The sequence below is a fragment of the Lithobates pipiens genome, unplaced genomic scaffold (genome assembly GCF_037356315.1).
Source record: "Lithobates pipiens isolate NorthernLeopardFrog02 unplaced genomic scaffold, aLitPip1_a1.2 Scaffold_16, whole genome shotgun sequence".
In the NCBI taxonomy this organism is placed as follows: domain Eukaryota; kingdom Metazoa; phylum Chordata; class Amphibia; order Anura; family Ranidae; genus Lithobates; species Lithobates pipiens.
The window spans coordinates 218398123-218414317 of record NW_027507748.1 but is presented as its reverse complement, the minus strand read 5'-3'; the positions used below and the strand labels follow the sequence as shown (position 1 = coordinate 218414317).

General features: G+C 42.4%; 1 protein-coding gene across 1 annotated transcript in view; it reads right to left on the bottom strand.

The window, feature by feature from the left end:
* The window catches only part of CRYBG2 (crystallin beta-gamma domain containing 2), a 191079-nt gene that overhangs the window by 75956 nt on the left and 98928 nt on the right, over positions 1-16195 (bottom strand). Inside the window, exons 2-3 of the mRNA XM_077481047.1 lie at positions 9983-10079; positions 4077-5563 (exon numbers count right to left, since the gene is read on the bottom strand). Of these exons, the coding sequence (XP_077337173.1) occupies positions 4077-5563; positions 9983-10079 (1584 nt within the window). The remainder of the gene's footprint in view (positions 1-4076; positions 5564-9982; positions 10080-16195) is intronic.

Below are 16195 nucleotides of genomic sequence, written 5' to 3'. Positions count from 1 at the left end.
ACAGTGTCAATTTGCTGTCCCCTCAAAATAACTCAACACACAGCCATTAATGTCTAAACTGCTGGCAACAATAGTGAGTACACCCCTAAGTGAAAATGTCCAAATTGGGCCCAATTAGCCATTTTCCCTCCCTGGTGTCATGTGACTCATTAGTGTTACAAGGTCTCAGGTGTGAATGGGGTGCAGGTGTGGTAAATTTGGTGTTATCGCTCTTAATCTCTCATACTGGTCACTGGAAGTTTAACATGGCACCTCATGGCAAAGAACTCTCTGAGGATCTGAAAAAAAGAAATGTTGCTCTACATAAAAGATGGCCTAGGCTACAAGAAGATTTCCAAGACCCTATAACTGAGCTGCAACATGGCGGCCAAGATCAGGACAGGTTCCACTCAGAACAGGCCTCGCCATGGTCGACCAAAGATGTTGAGTGCATGTGTTCATTGTCATATCCAGAGGTTGTCTTTGGGAAATAGACATATGAGTACTGCCAGCATTGCTGCAAAGGTTGAAGGGGTGGGGGGGTCAGCCAGTCAGTGCTCAGACCATACGCCGCACACTGCATCCCATTGGTCTGCATGGCTGTCGTCCCAGAAGGAAGCTTCTTCTAAAGATGATGCACACAAAAAAAACAATAAACAGTTTGCTGAAGACAAGCAGACTAAGGCCATGGATTACTGGAATCATGTCCTGTGGTCTGATTAGATCAAGATAAACTTATTTGGTTCAGATAGTGTCAAGCGTGTGTGACAGGAACCAGGTTAGGAGTACAAAGAGAAGTGTGTCTTGCCTACAGTCAAGCATGGTGGTGGGAGTGTCATGGTCTGGGGCTGCATGAGTGCTGCCGGCACTGGTGAGCTACAGTTCATTAAGGGAACCATTAATGCCAACATGTACCATGATATACTGAAGCAGAGCATGATCCCCTTCCTTTCGGAGACTGGGCCACAGGGCAGCATTCCAACATGTTAACAACCCCAAACACACCTCCAAAGATGACCACTGCCTTGCTAAAGAAGCTGAGGGTAAAGGTGATGGACTGGCCAAGCATGTCTCCAGACCTATTGAGCATCTGTGGGGCATCCTCAAACAGAAGGCGGAGGAGCGCAAGGTCTCCAACATCCATCAGCTCTGTGATGTCGTCATGGCAGATTAGAAGAGGACTCCGTGGCAACTTGTGAAGCTCTGGTGAACTCCATGCCCAAGAGGGTTAAGGCAGTGCTGGAAAAAAAATGGTGGCCACACAAAATATTGACACTTTGTGCCCAATTAGGACATTTTTACTTAGGGGTGAACTCACGTTGCCAGCAGTTTAGACATTAATGGCTGTGTGTTTGTGTGTGTGTGTGTATATATATATATATATATATATATATATACACACACACATGTACATATATATAAATATATATATATATATATATACAGTGGATATAAAAAGTCTACACACCCATATTAAAATGTTGGGTTTCTGTGGTGTAAAAAAAACGAGACAAAGATAAATAATTTCAGAACTTTTTCACCTTTAATGTGACCTATAAACTGTACAACTCTTTTGAAAAACAAACTGAAATATTTTAGGGAGGGGAAGTAAAAATAAAAAAATAAAATAATGTGGTTGCATAAGTGTGCACACCCTATTATACCTGGGGATGTAGCTGTGTTAAGAATTAAGCAATCACATTCAAAATCATGTTAAATAGGAGTCAGTACACACCTGCCGTTATTTAAATGCTATAAATTTATCCCCTATTTTGTAGATGCTAGAACTTTTGCACAAACCAATCAATATACTTTTATTGTGATTTTTATTACCAAAAATATGTAGAAGAATACATATCGGCTTAAACTGAGAACATTTTTTAAAGAAAAATGGGGATATTTATTATAGCAAGAAGTACAAAATATTGTGTTTTTTTCAAAATTGTCACTATTTTTTTGCTTATAGCGCAAAAAATAAAAACCGCAGAGATGATCAAATACCACCAAAAGAAAGCTCTATTTGTGGGAAAAAATGACGTCAATTTTGTTTGGATGCAGCGCCGCACAACCACGCACTTATCAGTTAAAGCGATGCGGTGCCGAATCGCAAAAAAATGGCCTGGTCATTCAGCAGCCAAATCTTCCAGGGTTGAAGTGGTTAAAGTGCCCCTGATTAACCCCAAATAAAGTTCAGCTGTTCTAGTAGGTCTTTCCTGACATTTTTTTTTTAGTCGCATCCTACAGCAAAAGCCATGGTCCACAGAGAGCTTCCAAAGCATCAGGCCGCGTACACACGCGGGGACTGTTCGCTCAACTTTGTCCGCTGAACAGTGTTTCAGCGGACAGTCCGCTCGTGTGTGGGCTTTCAGCGGACAGTTTCAGCGAACAGTCTGCTGAACAAAGTTTTTCGGAATTTCCGAAAAACTGTCCGCTGAAACTTTGTTTCAGCGAACAGTCCCCTCGTGTGTAGGCTTGTTCGTCAAACTAAGTTCCGCGCATGCTCAGAAAGGATTTACACGCCGAAGGTTGCATTGCAGTGTATAGGACGTCGTTTTCTAGTCCCGTCGTACGTGCCGTTCACGTCATCGCGCACGGTTTCAGCGGACTGTTCGTTCATCGTGTGTGGGCAAGTCCGTCCATGCTAAGTTTGAGCGGACTGTCCGCTGAAACTGTTTGACAAACAAAGTTGAGCGAACAGTCCCCGCGTGTGTACGCGGCCTCAGAGGGATCTCATTGTTAAAAGGTATCAGTCAGGATAAGGGTACAAAGGAATTTCCAAGGCATTAGATATATCATGGAACACAGTGAAGACAGTCATAATCAAGTGAAGACAATATGGTACAACAGTGACATTACCAAGAACTGGACGTCCCTCCAAAATTGATGAAAAGATGAGAAGAAAACTAGTCAGGGAGGCTGCCAAGAGGCCTACAACAAAATTAAAGGAGCTGCAGGAATATCTGACAAGTACTGGCTGTGTGGTACATGTGACAACAATCTCCCGTATTCTTCATATGTCTGGGCTATGGGGTAGTGTGGCAAGACGGAAGAATTTTATTATGAAAAAAAACATCCAAGCTCCGCTAGATTTTGCAAAAACACATCTGCAGTCTCCCAAAAGAATGTGGGAATATGTGTTATGGTCTGATGAAACCAGGATTGAACTTTTTCGCCATAATTCCAAAAGATATGCAATAACAACACTGCACATCACCAAAAGAACACCATACCCACCATGAAGCATGCTGGTGGCAGCATCATGCTTTGGGGCTGTTTTTCTTCAGCTGCAACAGGGGCCTTAGTCAAGGCAGAGGGAATTATGAACAGTTCCAAATACCAGTCAATATTGGCAAAAAACCTTCAGGCTTCTGCTAGAAATCTGAACATGAAGAGGAACTTCATCTTTCAGCATGGCAACGACTCAAAACATACATACAAATCAACAAAGGAATGGCTTCACCAGAAGAAGATTCAAGTTTTGGAATGGACACCCAAGAGCCCAGACCTGAATTTGGTTTAAAATCTGTGGGGTGATCTGAAGAGGGGTGTGCACAGGAGATGTCCTCGTAATCTGACAGATTTGGAGTGTTTTTGCAAAGAGGAGGTGGCAATTGTACAGTTTATACGTCACATTAAAGGTGAAAAAAGTTCTGAAATTATTTATCTTTGTCTCATTTTTTTTACATGACAGAAACTTGACATTTTAACAGGGGTATGTAGACTTTTTATATCATACACACATATATATATATATATATATATATATATATATATATATATATATATATATATATATCATATTATACCATATTATATTGGCTATATTTTTTAAAATAATCCTATTATATATGAAAAAGAGGAACCTTAGTATTCTTACATGTTAGTTTTGATGTATGTCTCTGGCCTACTTATTCTATCTCTCCCTAGGTATGTCTGACATCTCTGTTAAACAAGTAAGCTTGCATGCTCAGTATATTGAATATCACCTGACCTCTGTGTAGAATATATAAAACTTCTAGTATCTATAAAACATTATTTTTATAATAGGCACTCTAGCATTATTGTCATGTCCACCTGTACCCCCACCCAGTCCTTACCTTTCCAGATGTTCCCCCTGACAGCTCTCAGAAACCCTCCTCTTCTTTAAGATCTCCTCCTTCTGTGCTGTTTTCATTTCAGGTTGCTCTGATGTTTCCGAGAGTGACTGAGCTATTACCTCTCTAGTACCCGCCCCATGATAGCCACATGCTTGAGATTCCAATGAATTTGACAGCTTCAAATCTTGTTCTACAAGTTCATCTCCTTTCACCAAGTCCTGTGCCAGTGCAGGTAGTTGGCTTTGCTCTTTTTCCTCTTTAGTCATAGTGATAATAACTTGGTATTTTATTTTGGGTGTACTGGGAGATGAACGACCTTTAATATTTTCCTCCACTGTTTCATGGAATTCGAAAAGATTAAGTGTGGCTTTTTGTTCTCTTGCATTGGACTGTATAGACCTATGTTGCTTATCTTTAATGGTGTCCTGAAAGAGGTGGTCCTGTAATTGTATGGTCTCCTGAATTTCCTTTTGCAAAGAGTTTCTGTTTAGAGGTATATGCTTTTTGGTAGATAATTTTTGCTTTGTATGTTTTGTGGATGAAAGTAAGCACTCTGGACTTTCAAATTCAGAGGTATTATTGCCTTCTCTATTTAGGGGTATGTTTTTACAGGAGACCATTTCAGTACTACCCTTTAGGGTCACATTTTCGGAAAGCATGCTGGTATAGACATTAACTTGATTTCTTGTTTTCCCATTTTTTATATTTGCTTGACTTGGGCTGTTCAAACTTGACCGACTTTGACATTGGGAATTTGTATTTTGTATAACAGCACATGTACTGTTTTTCTGTTTCGAAAGGTTACCTTCTTTATAATCTACATCTGATTTTAGTGTGACCCCTTTTTGAGATGTTTGCTCTACTAGTTTTTCCTTCGGTGACATAAGATGATGAATTGGGCTTCGATAATGAAAGTGTTTTTCATCTTCTTCCAAAACCTCTGAACTATGGGTTTCATCATATAAAGGATAACATTGTGAATCTGGAGTACTGTGTTCTGGTGTTAGGTAGTCTTTTAATATACTCTCTGCCCAGCATGGGAGGGACTCATCTTCATCTTCGCCTTCCAGTTTCCCTAGAAAGGTTAGTGGCAGCTGATCTCTTCTTCCTTTGAAAGCAGGGTGTCTTGGACTATAATCCTCATCATCATTTGTCAAAAGGTCAAAAGATGTTGAAACCTCTAGGGCCTTTTTCCCCCCTAGCTGCCTTTTGGAACATTGATCTGAGCTTTTAGAGGCAAATTCTGAGTAAGAAGATTCAATAATGCAGGATACGGGACGCCTGTTTTTCAAATCCAAACCACTTCCAACAGCTGGCCTATCTAAGCGCCCCATTGACCAATGAGATTGCGATGAGGATGATGCATTGGCATCAACATCCTGATATTCCAGTACACTGGACCTTTTTTTGCGCCAGGTTAGACTCCCAAACCTCTGTAGTAATTTTGAAGATGGGACTTCCAAGTCTGAGTAACTGAAAGATCTAGCCTATTGACAGAAAGAGAAATAGAAAACATTAGTGTGAACAGATCACAAAAGTTCACTATTTACTGTCCCTCTTACCAATAAAAACTCAACAGGCTTATTATAGGCCAAACAGATTAAAGAATAATGAAAAAATTACATCAAATATGTTACAATTTAATCCTTCTGTATGCGTTTTTTATATAAGTAAATTAAAACATCATATTAGACTTGTTTCATGGCAGAGACCCTTTAAAGAGAACCTGTCATCTTTCCTATGCAAGGCAAAGTGATACTGTCTCTGCAAGCAGTGTCCCTTGCCCCGGTTACGCCCACCTTGCCAGGGCTCTTTTGCTGCTCCTTTCTTTGCTGCAACTGGCAACAAAAGGTATGGGGGGCTGTGTGACCTCATTCCCTGTGACAGTACCACCGGGCCATCACTAGGCCTGAGCACTGTCACATGACTAAGATAGTGACACTGCACCCCCCCCCCCCCCCCAGTTCCAATCTCAGTTACACTAGGGATTGTAGTGCTTGCTGGAGTGGAAGAACACACATCTAGAAAGAGGTGGCAAGGTGAGTAAAGTGGATCAAGGAGACCCCTTTGCAGAGACACTTCATGGGCAAGGTGATAGTGTCACTTTAAAGTGGATTAAGTGTCAGATATATGTTTTCATGTATGTGCAAGCAATCCATGAGACTCTCAAGTATTCATAACATTTCAAAGAGATGACAGTACTCCTCCTGACAATGTCTTTAATCTATTTTCTTCCCTAGAGGCTAGCAACATCTTTGTGCAGACTTTACAGTAGCTCACAAACGTGAGTACACCCCTCACATTTTTGTAAATATTTTATTATATCTTTTCTTGTGACAACACTGAAGAAATTACACTTTTATACAATGTAAAGTAGTGAGTGTACAGATTGTATAACAGTGTAAACTTGCCGTTCCCTCAAAATAACTCAAAACACAGCCATTAATGTCTAAACCGCTAGCAACAAAAGTGAGTACACCTCTAAGTGAAAATTTCCAAATTGGGCCCAATTAACCATTTTCCCTCCCGGGTGTTATGTGACTCGTGTTACAAGGTCTCAAGTGTGAATGGGCAGCAGGTGTGTTAAATTTGGTGTTATCGCTCTCATTCTCTCATACTGGTCACTGGAAGTTCAACATGGCACCTCATGACAAAGAACTATCTGAGGATCTGAAAAAAAGAATTGTTGCTCTACATAAAGGTGGCCTTGGCTATAGGAAGATTGCTAAGACCCTGAAAATGAGCTGCAGCACGATGGCCAAGACCATGCAGTGGATAACAGGACAGGCTCCACTCAGAACAAGCCTTGTCATGGTCGACCAAAGAAGTTGAGTGCACGTGCTCAGAGTCATTTCCAGAGGTTGTCTTTGGGAAATAGATGTATGAGTGCTGCCAACATTGCCGTAGAGGTTAAAGAGGTGGGGGATCAGCCTGTCAGTGCTCAGATCATACACCACCCACTGCATCCCATTGGTCTGCGGTCGTCCCAGAAGGAAGGCTCTTCTAAAGATGATGCACAAGTAAGTCGGCAGACAGTTTGCTGAAGACAAGCAGACTAAGGACATGGATTACTGGAACCATGTCCTGTGGTCTGATTTGACCAAGATAAACATATTTGGTTCCGATGGTGTCAAGCGTGTGTCACAGGAACCAGGTGAGGAGTGCAAAGACAAGTGTGTCTTGCCTACAGTTAAGCATGGTGGTGTCATGGTCTGGGGTTGCACAATTGCTGACGGCACTGGGGAGCTCCAGTTCATTGAGGGAACCATGAATGCCAACATGTACTGTGACATACTGAAGCAGAGCATGATCCCCTCCCTTCGGAGACTGGGCTGCAGGGCAGTATTCCAACATGATAACTACCCCAATCACACCTTTAAGACGACCACTGCCTTGCTAAAGAAGCTGAGGGTAAAGGTGATGGACTGGCCAAGCATGTCTCCAGATCTAAACCCTATTGAGCATTTATGGGACATCCTCAAAAGGAAGGTGTAGGAGTGCAATGCCTCTAACATCCACCAGCTCCATGATGTCATCATGGAGGAGTGGAAGAGGACACCAGTGGCAACCTGTGAAGCTCTGGTGAACTCCATGCCCAAGGGTTAAGCCAGTGCTGGAAAATAATGGTGGACACACAAAATATTGACACTTTGGGCACAATTTGGACATTTTCATTTAGGTGTGTACTCACTTTTGTTGCCAGCGATTTAGACATTAATGACTGAGTGGTCAGTAATTTTGAGAGTCGAGCAAATTTACACTGTTATACAAGCTGTACACTCATTACTTTACATTGCAGCAAAGTGTCATTTCTTCAGTGTTGTCACATGAAAAGATATAATAAAATATTTACAAAAATGTGAGGGGTGTACTCACTTTTGTGAGATACTGTATATAGGGTCAACATCTACTTCCTGAGATTATGGTTTGTAGATGTCACAATCATGGAAATCATGAGGGAGGGCGTAGGGAGGGGAATGCTGGAGTACTGCTTAAAGTAGTAAACCCAAAACCAAAATTGTAATATATTGCAGCTTACCAATCATTAGATACTTCTGTTTTCATCTGGTGATCTAGTCAGTAACACACCTCCTGTGTTAGAGTGCCTAGACTCTGGATGAAAGAGCACAAGGGACACCTTTGGACAGCCGCATTGTCAGTCTTGGGAGAGGGAGTGTTCGATGTATTAGCAAATTTAAACACACTAACAAAATGAAGCCAAGCTCCAGGTAATATTTTATAAGCAATTTTATTAAGAGGCTTTTTCCTTTTGGGATAAAAGTTTTACATAAATAAATAAAAGATGACCATTCTAAGCACCCCTGTCAATGGTAAGTGTTTTTTTCATCTCTGTAACTGCTACATCTGCAAGAGAGCTTGTTCTTTTGAAAAACAACAGACTTACTGGCCAGATTACCAGGTGGAAATAAAAGAAAGGAGCCTAAAACACATCTAGGAATTGGTAAGCTGAAATATAATCACTGTTTGCTTATGAGTTTAATTCTACTGGTACTTTAAAGTATTGGTGGCCACAAAATAACATATGCAGAACATCTCTGCAATACATTCATGTTTAGCCTGGAATTCTACTTTAAATGTCCATAGCCTAGCCACAGGTATACTTTAATGTGGCAGTAATTTGGAATATGACTTGAATTTTTTAATACTGGTAAGTCCATTTTTGTTTTACATATACAGGTGTGTATAGCTTTACACAGTTTTTCACTACAATCAGTCTGCTTCCTGACAAACAACTATAGAAATAAAGAGTGACTAATTTTAGACCTGATGGGTAGACTTGCTTTGAGACAAAGAGACAGAAGAAGACTAAAGCAACAGCAAGATACAGTACATGTAAGAAGGTATATATATATATATATATATATATATATATATATATATATATATAAGCTGCACACTTCCAGAGGTATTTTTAGGGTGCATTAACACCCGCGAAGGCCCCCTGCTTTCAATTGCTTTAACCTCTCAACTAATCGCGGGAACCCTCGCTGAGGTTCTCGCACGGTAGGATGCATTCGCAGGCGTGAATGCACCCTTAAAACGTCTAACTACATGTAGCTTATTTCAAGGCCCCACTGCAAGGGGTAAGGCTCCTTTCACACGGGTGTTTTTTAACCGATCCCATCCAATCCACCAGATGGATGGAAAAAAAGGCCACCATCCATCTGGATTTCACAGGTAGGATCAGATCGCATAGCAGCAGGTGTCAGCAGACATGTCACTGCTGACACCCGTCGCTCCATAGGGGTGAATGGATGGTTCCGATACGGTCCACCTGGAAAAACTGATAGGCGAACCTTATCAGGAAATCCCGTGTGAAAGGGGCCTCATTTTAAAAAGAAATCCCAGAAAGCTATAATAATATTATCAGCCTGAAGCTGTGGGATCTGTATCTTATAAACACGTGAGAGCTTTCGTCCTTTGTCATAGTAAATAATCATTAGTGACCTAATTACATGGAAGAGCAGGAAAAAAACTCAGAACGCACTGGTTGAGTCTTCTAAATTCTGCTAAGTCAGAATACCAGGAATTCTGGGAGGTGGGAGGTTCATGGTAAATCAGTTGGAAGGAATCTCCTGTGACACACTGGCTAGGCATGATGTTGATAATTAGTTTTTATTAGAATATGTCAGGAAGAATTCATTTGCTGCACAGAAATATAATAATGATACTCTGCCCTGTGACAACAGCAGTAATGAAGCAGAAATGAAGTCAGCAGTTTGCTGGTGTCGGTTTAAATCCTTATTAAGCAGTTTTACAAAACGAGTGACTACATTTCTAATATGTGCCTTCACGTTTAAAAAACAAACCCACCAGAACCTTGCACTATGACGAATTGATCAGGAGCTTTAAAAAAAAAAAAAAGGAATACCATCCTATCTGACCTTTGAATCCCTTGATGATCGTCTGAGCGCAGCAGAATCTTCAGATTTGGGGTGCCTAAGCCGAGGCAAACTTTGTGCTCCCTCTGGTACCTCATTCCTGGAAGAAACACATCAGATAAGAAGTAATAAAACGCATCAGCTATTTTATCGCTGCAATTTCCTCTATCTGTGTACTTAACCAAATAAGAATTCACCTTCAAATAACACAGTCACGGTCTATGTTTACAGAATGTGCTGGTGTCACATTTATAACAGAGGCGTGTGTTTGGAATGAATAGCTGCTGAATAAAAACCACATCTTAATGAATCCATTTCAGCTAATCATAGTATGCAATGAATCAACGTACTCTTCTAATTGGCCACTCTTCAGCTCTTTCCAGGTGCGAATTGATAACTCATCTTCCTTAAGGTATGAGTAATTAAAAATCTATATGACAAATGTAATTTATTGACTTTGGTGGTTATTAATTATGCTAAGTCGTATTAAACCCCAAACAAATATTTACCTGTATTTATCGGCATATAACACGCACAGGCGTATAACACGCACACTAATTTTAAGAGGGACGTTTCAAGACAAAAATTTTTTTTTTAAATAAGGAAATTTGAAGCAAAATAAGGGTCAGTGCCCATCTGCAGCCTCACAAGTGCCATCAATGCAGCCTGATCAATGCCCATCTGCAGCCTCACAAGTGCCATCAATGCAGCCTGATCAATGCCCATCTACAGCCTCAAAAGTGCCATCAATGCAGCCTGATCAATGCCCATCTGCAGCCTCACAAGTGCCATCAATGCAGCCTGATCAATGCCCATCTGCAGCCTCACAAGTGCCATCAATGCAGCCTGATCAATGCCCATCTGCATCCTCACAAGTGCCATCAATGCAGCCTGATCAATGCCCATCTGCATCCTCACAAGTGCCATCAATGCAGCCTGATCAATGTCCATCTGCAGCCTCACCATTGCCATCAATGCAGCCTCATCAGTTCACATCAATGCAGCAGCCTCACCATTGCCATCAATGCAGCCTCATCAGTCCACGTCAATGCAGCGGCCACACCATTGCCATCAATGCCGCAGCCTCACCATTGCCATCAGTGCAGCCTGATCGATGCCCATCTGCAGCATAGAGGGGAAAGGAAGCCGGGCGGGACAAGCACTGGCAGATTACATACAGTGAGAATCTCCTATGATAAACAGAACAGTGGCCCAATGGCAACCAAGGAGACGGGATTCCTATTACAGAGGGCGCCAAGTAAACAGGAGATTCTGACTGTATGTAATCAGAGGGTGCTCGTCCCACCTACCTCCTTGCCCCCTCCCCCCCCCCGGCAGCTAAAATTGAAGTATTGGCATATAACACGCACGCGCTATTTGCACCCGATTTTCATGGTGAAAAAGTGAGTGTTATACGCCAATAAATAGTCATTTATTGCTTAGATGTGGTGGCAGCAATCAGTTTCTTTTTTATGATTTTTGTCCTTTATTTTCACCTGGTGATCCAGCCAGTAGATATGTTATATTTCAACTCCGTTTAAAACGGTAGTAAACTTTGATTTGAAAACAAAACTTTACTCAATCAACATCGACTAAGGCTATTACCTTTTGTACCACCACCCCCTCCTTTTAGAATGTAAGCTCTATGAGCAGGGCCCTCCTGTACCTTTTGTATTGAACTGTACTGTAATTGTTTTGTCTCCCCTATACATTGTAAAGCGCTGCAAAAACTGTTGGTGCTATATAAATTGTGTATAATAATAATATAATAATCGACTATTGTTAATCTTTTTGCTGCTAGGAAAGTATATCCTATTTACTTGTTTTTAAACTTTTTTTTTTACAATTTTTTCAGTTACTTCCTGGTTTGTATGCCTAGGAAAATTGCATCATACACCAATGTCATTTGTGTTGGTACAGCGATTTGTCCGTTTATTTAGTTCAGGGTTGAACAAAAAAAAAAAAACTGAGTGTGTATATCCAGCTTACCTGAAGATACCATGAATATCTACTAAACTTGCACCATTTAGTAGATATTCACATTGGCACCAACCAGTGACATCACTGCTCATGCGAAGTGTGGTTTGCATTCAGGGCACCCTGAGTGTGGCCTGAATACAGAGAGTGCCATGCCATGATCGTGAGTCCAGTGCACGTGTGCGGGAGTGACATCATCTTGACCTGGCCATTTAAATAGCCAGAATGCATGAACCCGGATGAAAGATGGAAGCACCAAGAGCAAACCACTGGAGGGCTGTGTTTGACGGTAAGTCTGCCCTAATGTGCTAGTATGCATTGCATACTAGAACATTATGGCATAACACTGCAGGGGCCCCTTTAAAAAAAAATATTAAGGCTTAGACACTTTAGGAGATCAAGCCAAGTGTTGGTGAAGTGCTGGACCCCAGAGTGGATTAAAAACAGGGGTCAGAATCTTGCTTTATAGAAACTGCTCTCTGTCAACCAGGAAATCACCAAGAATACCTGGAGCAGTCTGGAGCAGTCTGGAGCAGTCTGTAGAATACTAGAAGTCCAGTTACTACATGTCGCATGTTGGTTGATTGTATAACTTGGGTCTGATTTTAGGGTGAGGAGCACGCTGTATTAGTCAAAGGTGTGATTGTTGTTCTGTATACTGTTCTTTTGTGTACTGTTTGAGCCACTGTCTTGTACGCTGTTGACTGTTAAGTCACTATCTTGTAATGATATATTCTTGTGTAAGACTGGAATAAAACAATAAAAAAAAGAATTTTAGGTCAAGACACGTGTAATAAAAAGCCATTGTGTTTTGGAGCTATCACCAAGAATCCCTGGAGAAGCCTGGCTATCAGTTTGGTAGTTTGGCACTCCAATCCTGGTCACTTTGGGCAGAAGGCTTGTGGAACCCAGCTTACCTTAGAGAGCTCTGGAACCTCCCTGTCCAGCTCCCCGACCCCTTCCTATGTGTCTGTCACCTTGTGTCTATTAGGGGCACAGGGTTACCGAGAGCCCCATTCTGATGTGCACTAATCAGTCTCACCACACAACCACACCAGACTCAACATTTCCTTTTACCCCTGTTATCCAGAGTTCTATATGTGTGGTTTGTGTTGAAAGCATGAAAGGGCTCTTTCACTTGGGACAGTAATTTCTCAACAATATCCCTCAAGAAGTATATGAAGAGAAATGAATTCCACCTTTCCGACTGCTGGAATATTGTATGACCCTGGTCTCATAAACTTTTGTAGACTTTTTACTAAATGGTTTGTGGTGTGGCTGTATCCCATTGTTCTATTGTTTCTGTCTGCCTTGGAATCAACCCATTATGGGATGTATATGTGTTTCTAGTATGTAGACCAGGGGCAGGGTGGATGGAGGGGGAAATTCCTCCAACAGCCCTCCCTGCTGATAAGACAGTCTACTGCTGGAAAGTTGAATACACCTGTGTGTATCTTGTTACTGAATGTAGTTTACCCTGCCCTGTGTCATTATGCAAAGAAGCACAGAGGTTATATAGTGATCTGTTACCATTTTACTGTTTGCTATGACTAAAGCTTTTAAAGGCTGAAGCAGTTTTGTGTATTGAAATTTTTACTCCTGATGGACATCTAATAAAGAGTTTATAAGAGCATCGGATGCTGGGTTGCCAATTTTTATTATTAGATGTCTGGTTCGAACAGCTTGTGAAGGCTGTGGTTTCGGCACAGGTGCTGGTCCCTCATTTTTGGTTTAGAATCCAAGGGTAGTAGGGCCACATTTTCTTGTTTTGGACATTGTATAGCGCCAAGCTGCATAGTAATCGCAGGGGATCACTTGCTTGGCAGAGAGAAGGCCATTCAGAGAAGGCCTTGCATTTTTTGAATAATAAATAAATAATACAAAGTTGTAAACTGCAGGTGATACTTTTTTATTTGCAGTTCATTTATCAGTACTGCTTAGTACTGAGGGAACATAGGCAATCTTCTGAAAGCTTTAACTTCAAAATTATCTTTTGTTGAAACTAATGGAAAAATGCTCATAACCTTTTATTGTCCTACTCCTACTCAAGTGAACACCCTACCATTTCTTGCATGTGACAAAGAATTTATGAAGTGCCAGTGACATTTATGACTGTCATCTCTCTGCTAATCCATAATGACCCCCAAGGTATACTGAAAATATTTCAAAGTTTCAAAGTTCTAATCTTAAACCAAACTAGAAATGCACAAGTGCTTGTCAGATTTATGTCACGTTAGCATTAGTGCAAGGTCTTTCATTCTTACTGCTAAAATAATTTTTAGAAATAATTTTAATACATGGCAGACAAAAGGTGCAAATCATCGACAAACGGCCAAATGCAGATTTCTGTTTAGCAAGGTTTCATAGCATTGTTTAATGCCTTAGGCCCCATTCACACCTCAGCGTTTTGTAGCTTGAACAGTGGCGGCTGGTGAAGTTTTAGGATGGGGGGACCCGCCCCTCTTTTTTTTACCCCTCCCACTTATAAGCCCCACCCCTTATAGCATCCACCTACTCCGTCATCTGTATTGCTTCCACTGATAGTGTCAGGAGTATACAGTCCAGACTCACAGCAGAGTATACAGCCCAGAATAACAGCAGAGTATAGTATATAGCATTTCTCACAAATCCTGGTATATAGCATTTCTCAAAAAGCCTGGTATATACCATTTCTCACAAATCCTGGTATACAGCATTTCTCACCAATCCTGGTATATAACATTTCTCACAAAGCCTGTTATATAGCATTTCTCACAAAGCCTGTTATATAGCATTTCTCACAAAGCCTGTTATATAGCATTTCTTACAAAGCCTGGTATATAGCATGTCTCACAAAGCCTGGTATATAGCATGTCTCACAAAGCCTGGTATATAACATTTCTCACAACGCCTGTTATATACAGTAGCATTTCTTACAAATCCTTGTATATGGCATTTCTCACAGTGCCTGGTATATAGCATTTCTCAAAAAAACTGATATATAGCATTTCTCACAAAGTTCACCTCTGTACCCCCCTCCTTTCACAGTTTACCTCTGTATCCTTCTGTCCATCTCATTACCCCCCCCCCCATGTGCACCTCTGTACATCCCCTCCTCCGTCCACCTCTGTATACCCCCATTCACCTCTGTACCCCCCACCACCTCTGTATCCCTCCTCCTCTGTCCACCTCTGTATACCCCCATCAACCTCTGTACCCCGCCACATCTGTACCCCCCTCCATCCACCTCTGTACCCCCACCACCTCTGTACCCCCTCCTTTGTCCACATCTGTATCCCCCATCCACCTCTGTACCCCCTCCCCCATCCAACTCTGTACCCCCCTCCCCCATCCAACTCTGTACCCCCCCCATCCACCTTTGTACCTCCCATCAACCTCTGTACCCCCCATCCACCTCTGTACCCCCCTCCCCATCAACCTCTGTAACCCCCATCCACCTCTGTACCCCCCTCCCCCATCCACCTCTATACCCCCTCCCCCATCCACCTCTGTAACCCTCCATCCACCTCTGTAACCCCCCCATCAACCTCTGTACCCCCATCCACCTCTGTACCCCCCATCCACCTCTGTACCCCCCTCTCGCAGCCTCCTCTTTACCCCCCCCCCCCCATCCACCTCTGTAAGCCCAATTCTCAGTCTCACATGAAAATCCCCTTCTCTGCACTGTGTTCTTTCTCACCTGACAGCGGTGACACAGCGGTATAACACAGTGCAGTCTCCGGCTATCAGACCCATAGCACACAGCCAGGAACACTTCACTTGGCTATGTGCTACACGGGTCTGTCACTGTTAGGCAAGGTGGGGCGGGAGGAACATGGAGGGCCACTCATTCACTGTCTCTCCGGTCCACAGCTCCTGACAGAGGGAGAAGCAGGACAAGCGAGCTCAAGCACATGAAGCTCCCAGCTGCCCCGCTCTTCTGTCACAATGTGGCCGCTGCTTGGGAGAGCGGGGGGGGTCGACTGCACTCACTACTCCGTAAAAAACTGCGGGCAGCTAAGAGCTTAAATGGCAGCTGCTTTGGACCCCAGTGATGACAAGGCAGGGCAGGGCAGCCAGCACTTACCTTCAATGGCACCGCACGCACTCCAGTTGACTCACCCCCACTGTGGCTGAGAAACCAAAAGTGTTGTACTAGCACCACCCACGCCCACTGTCCTCTCCTCTGGTCCCGGCCGCACCAATCCCATGCCACTACTAGGCATACTGACGAATGAAAGTAGAGTGGGAGTGTATGCG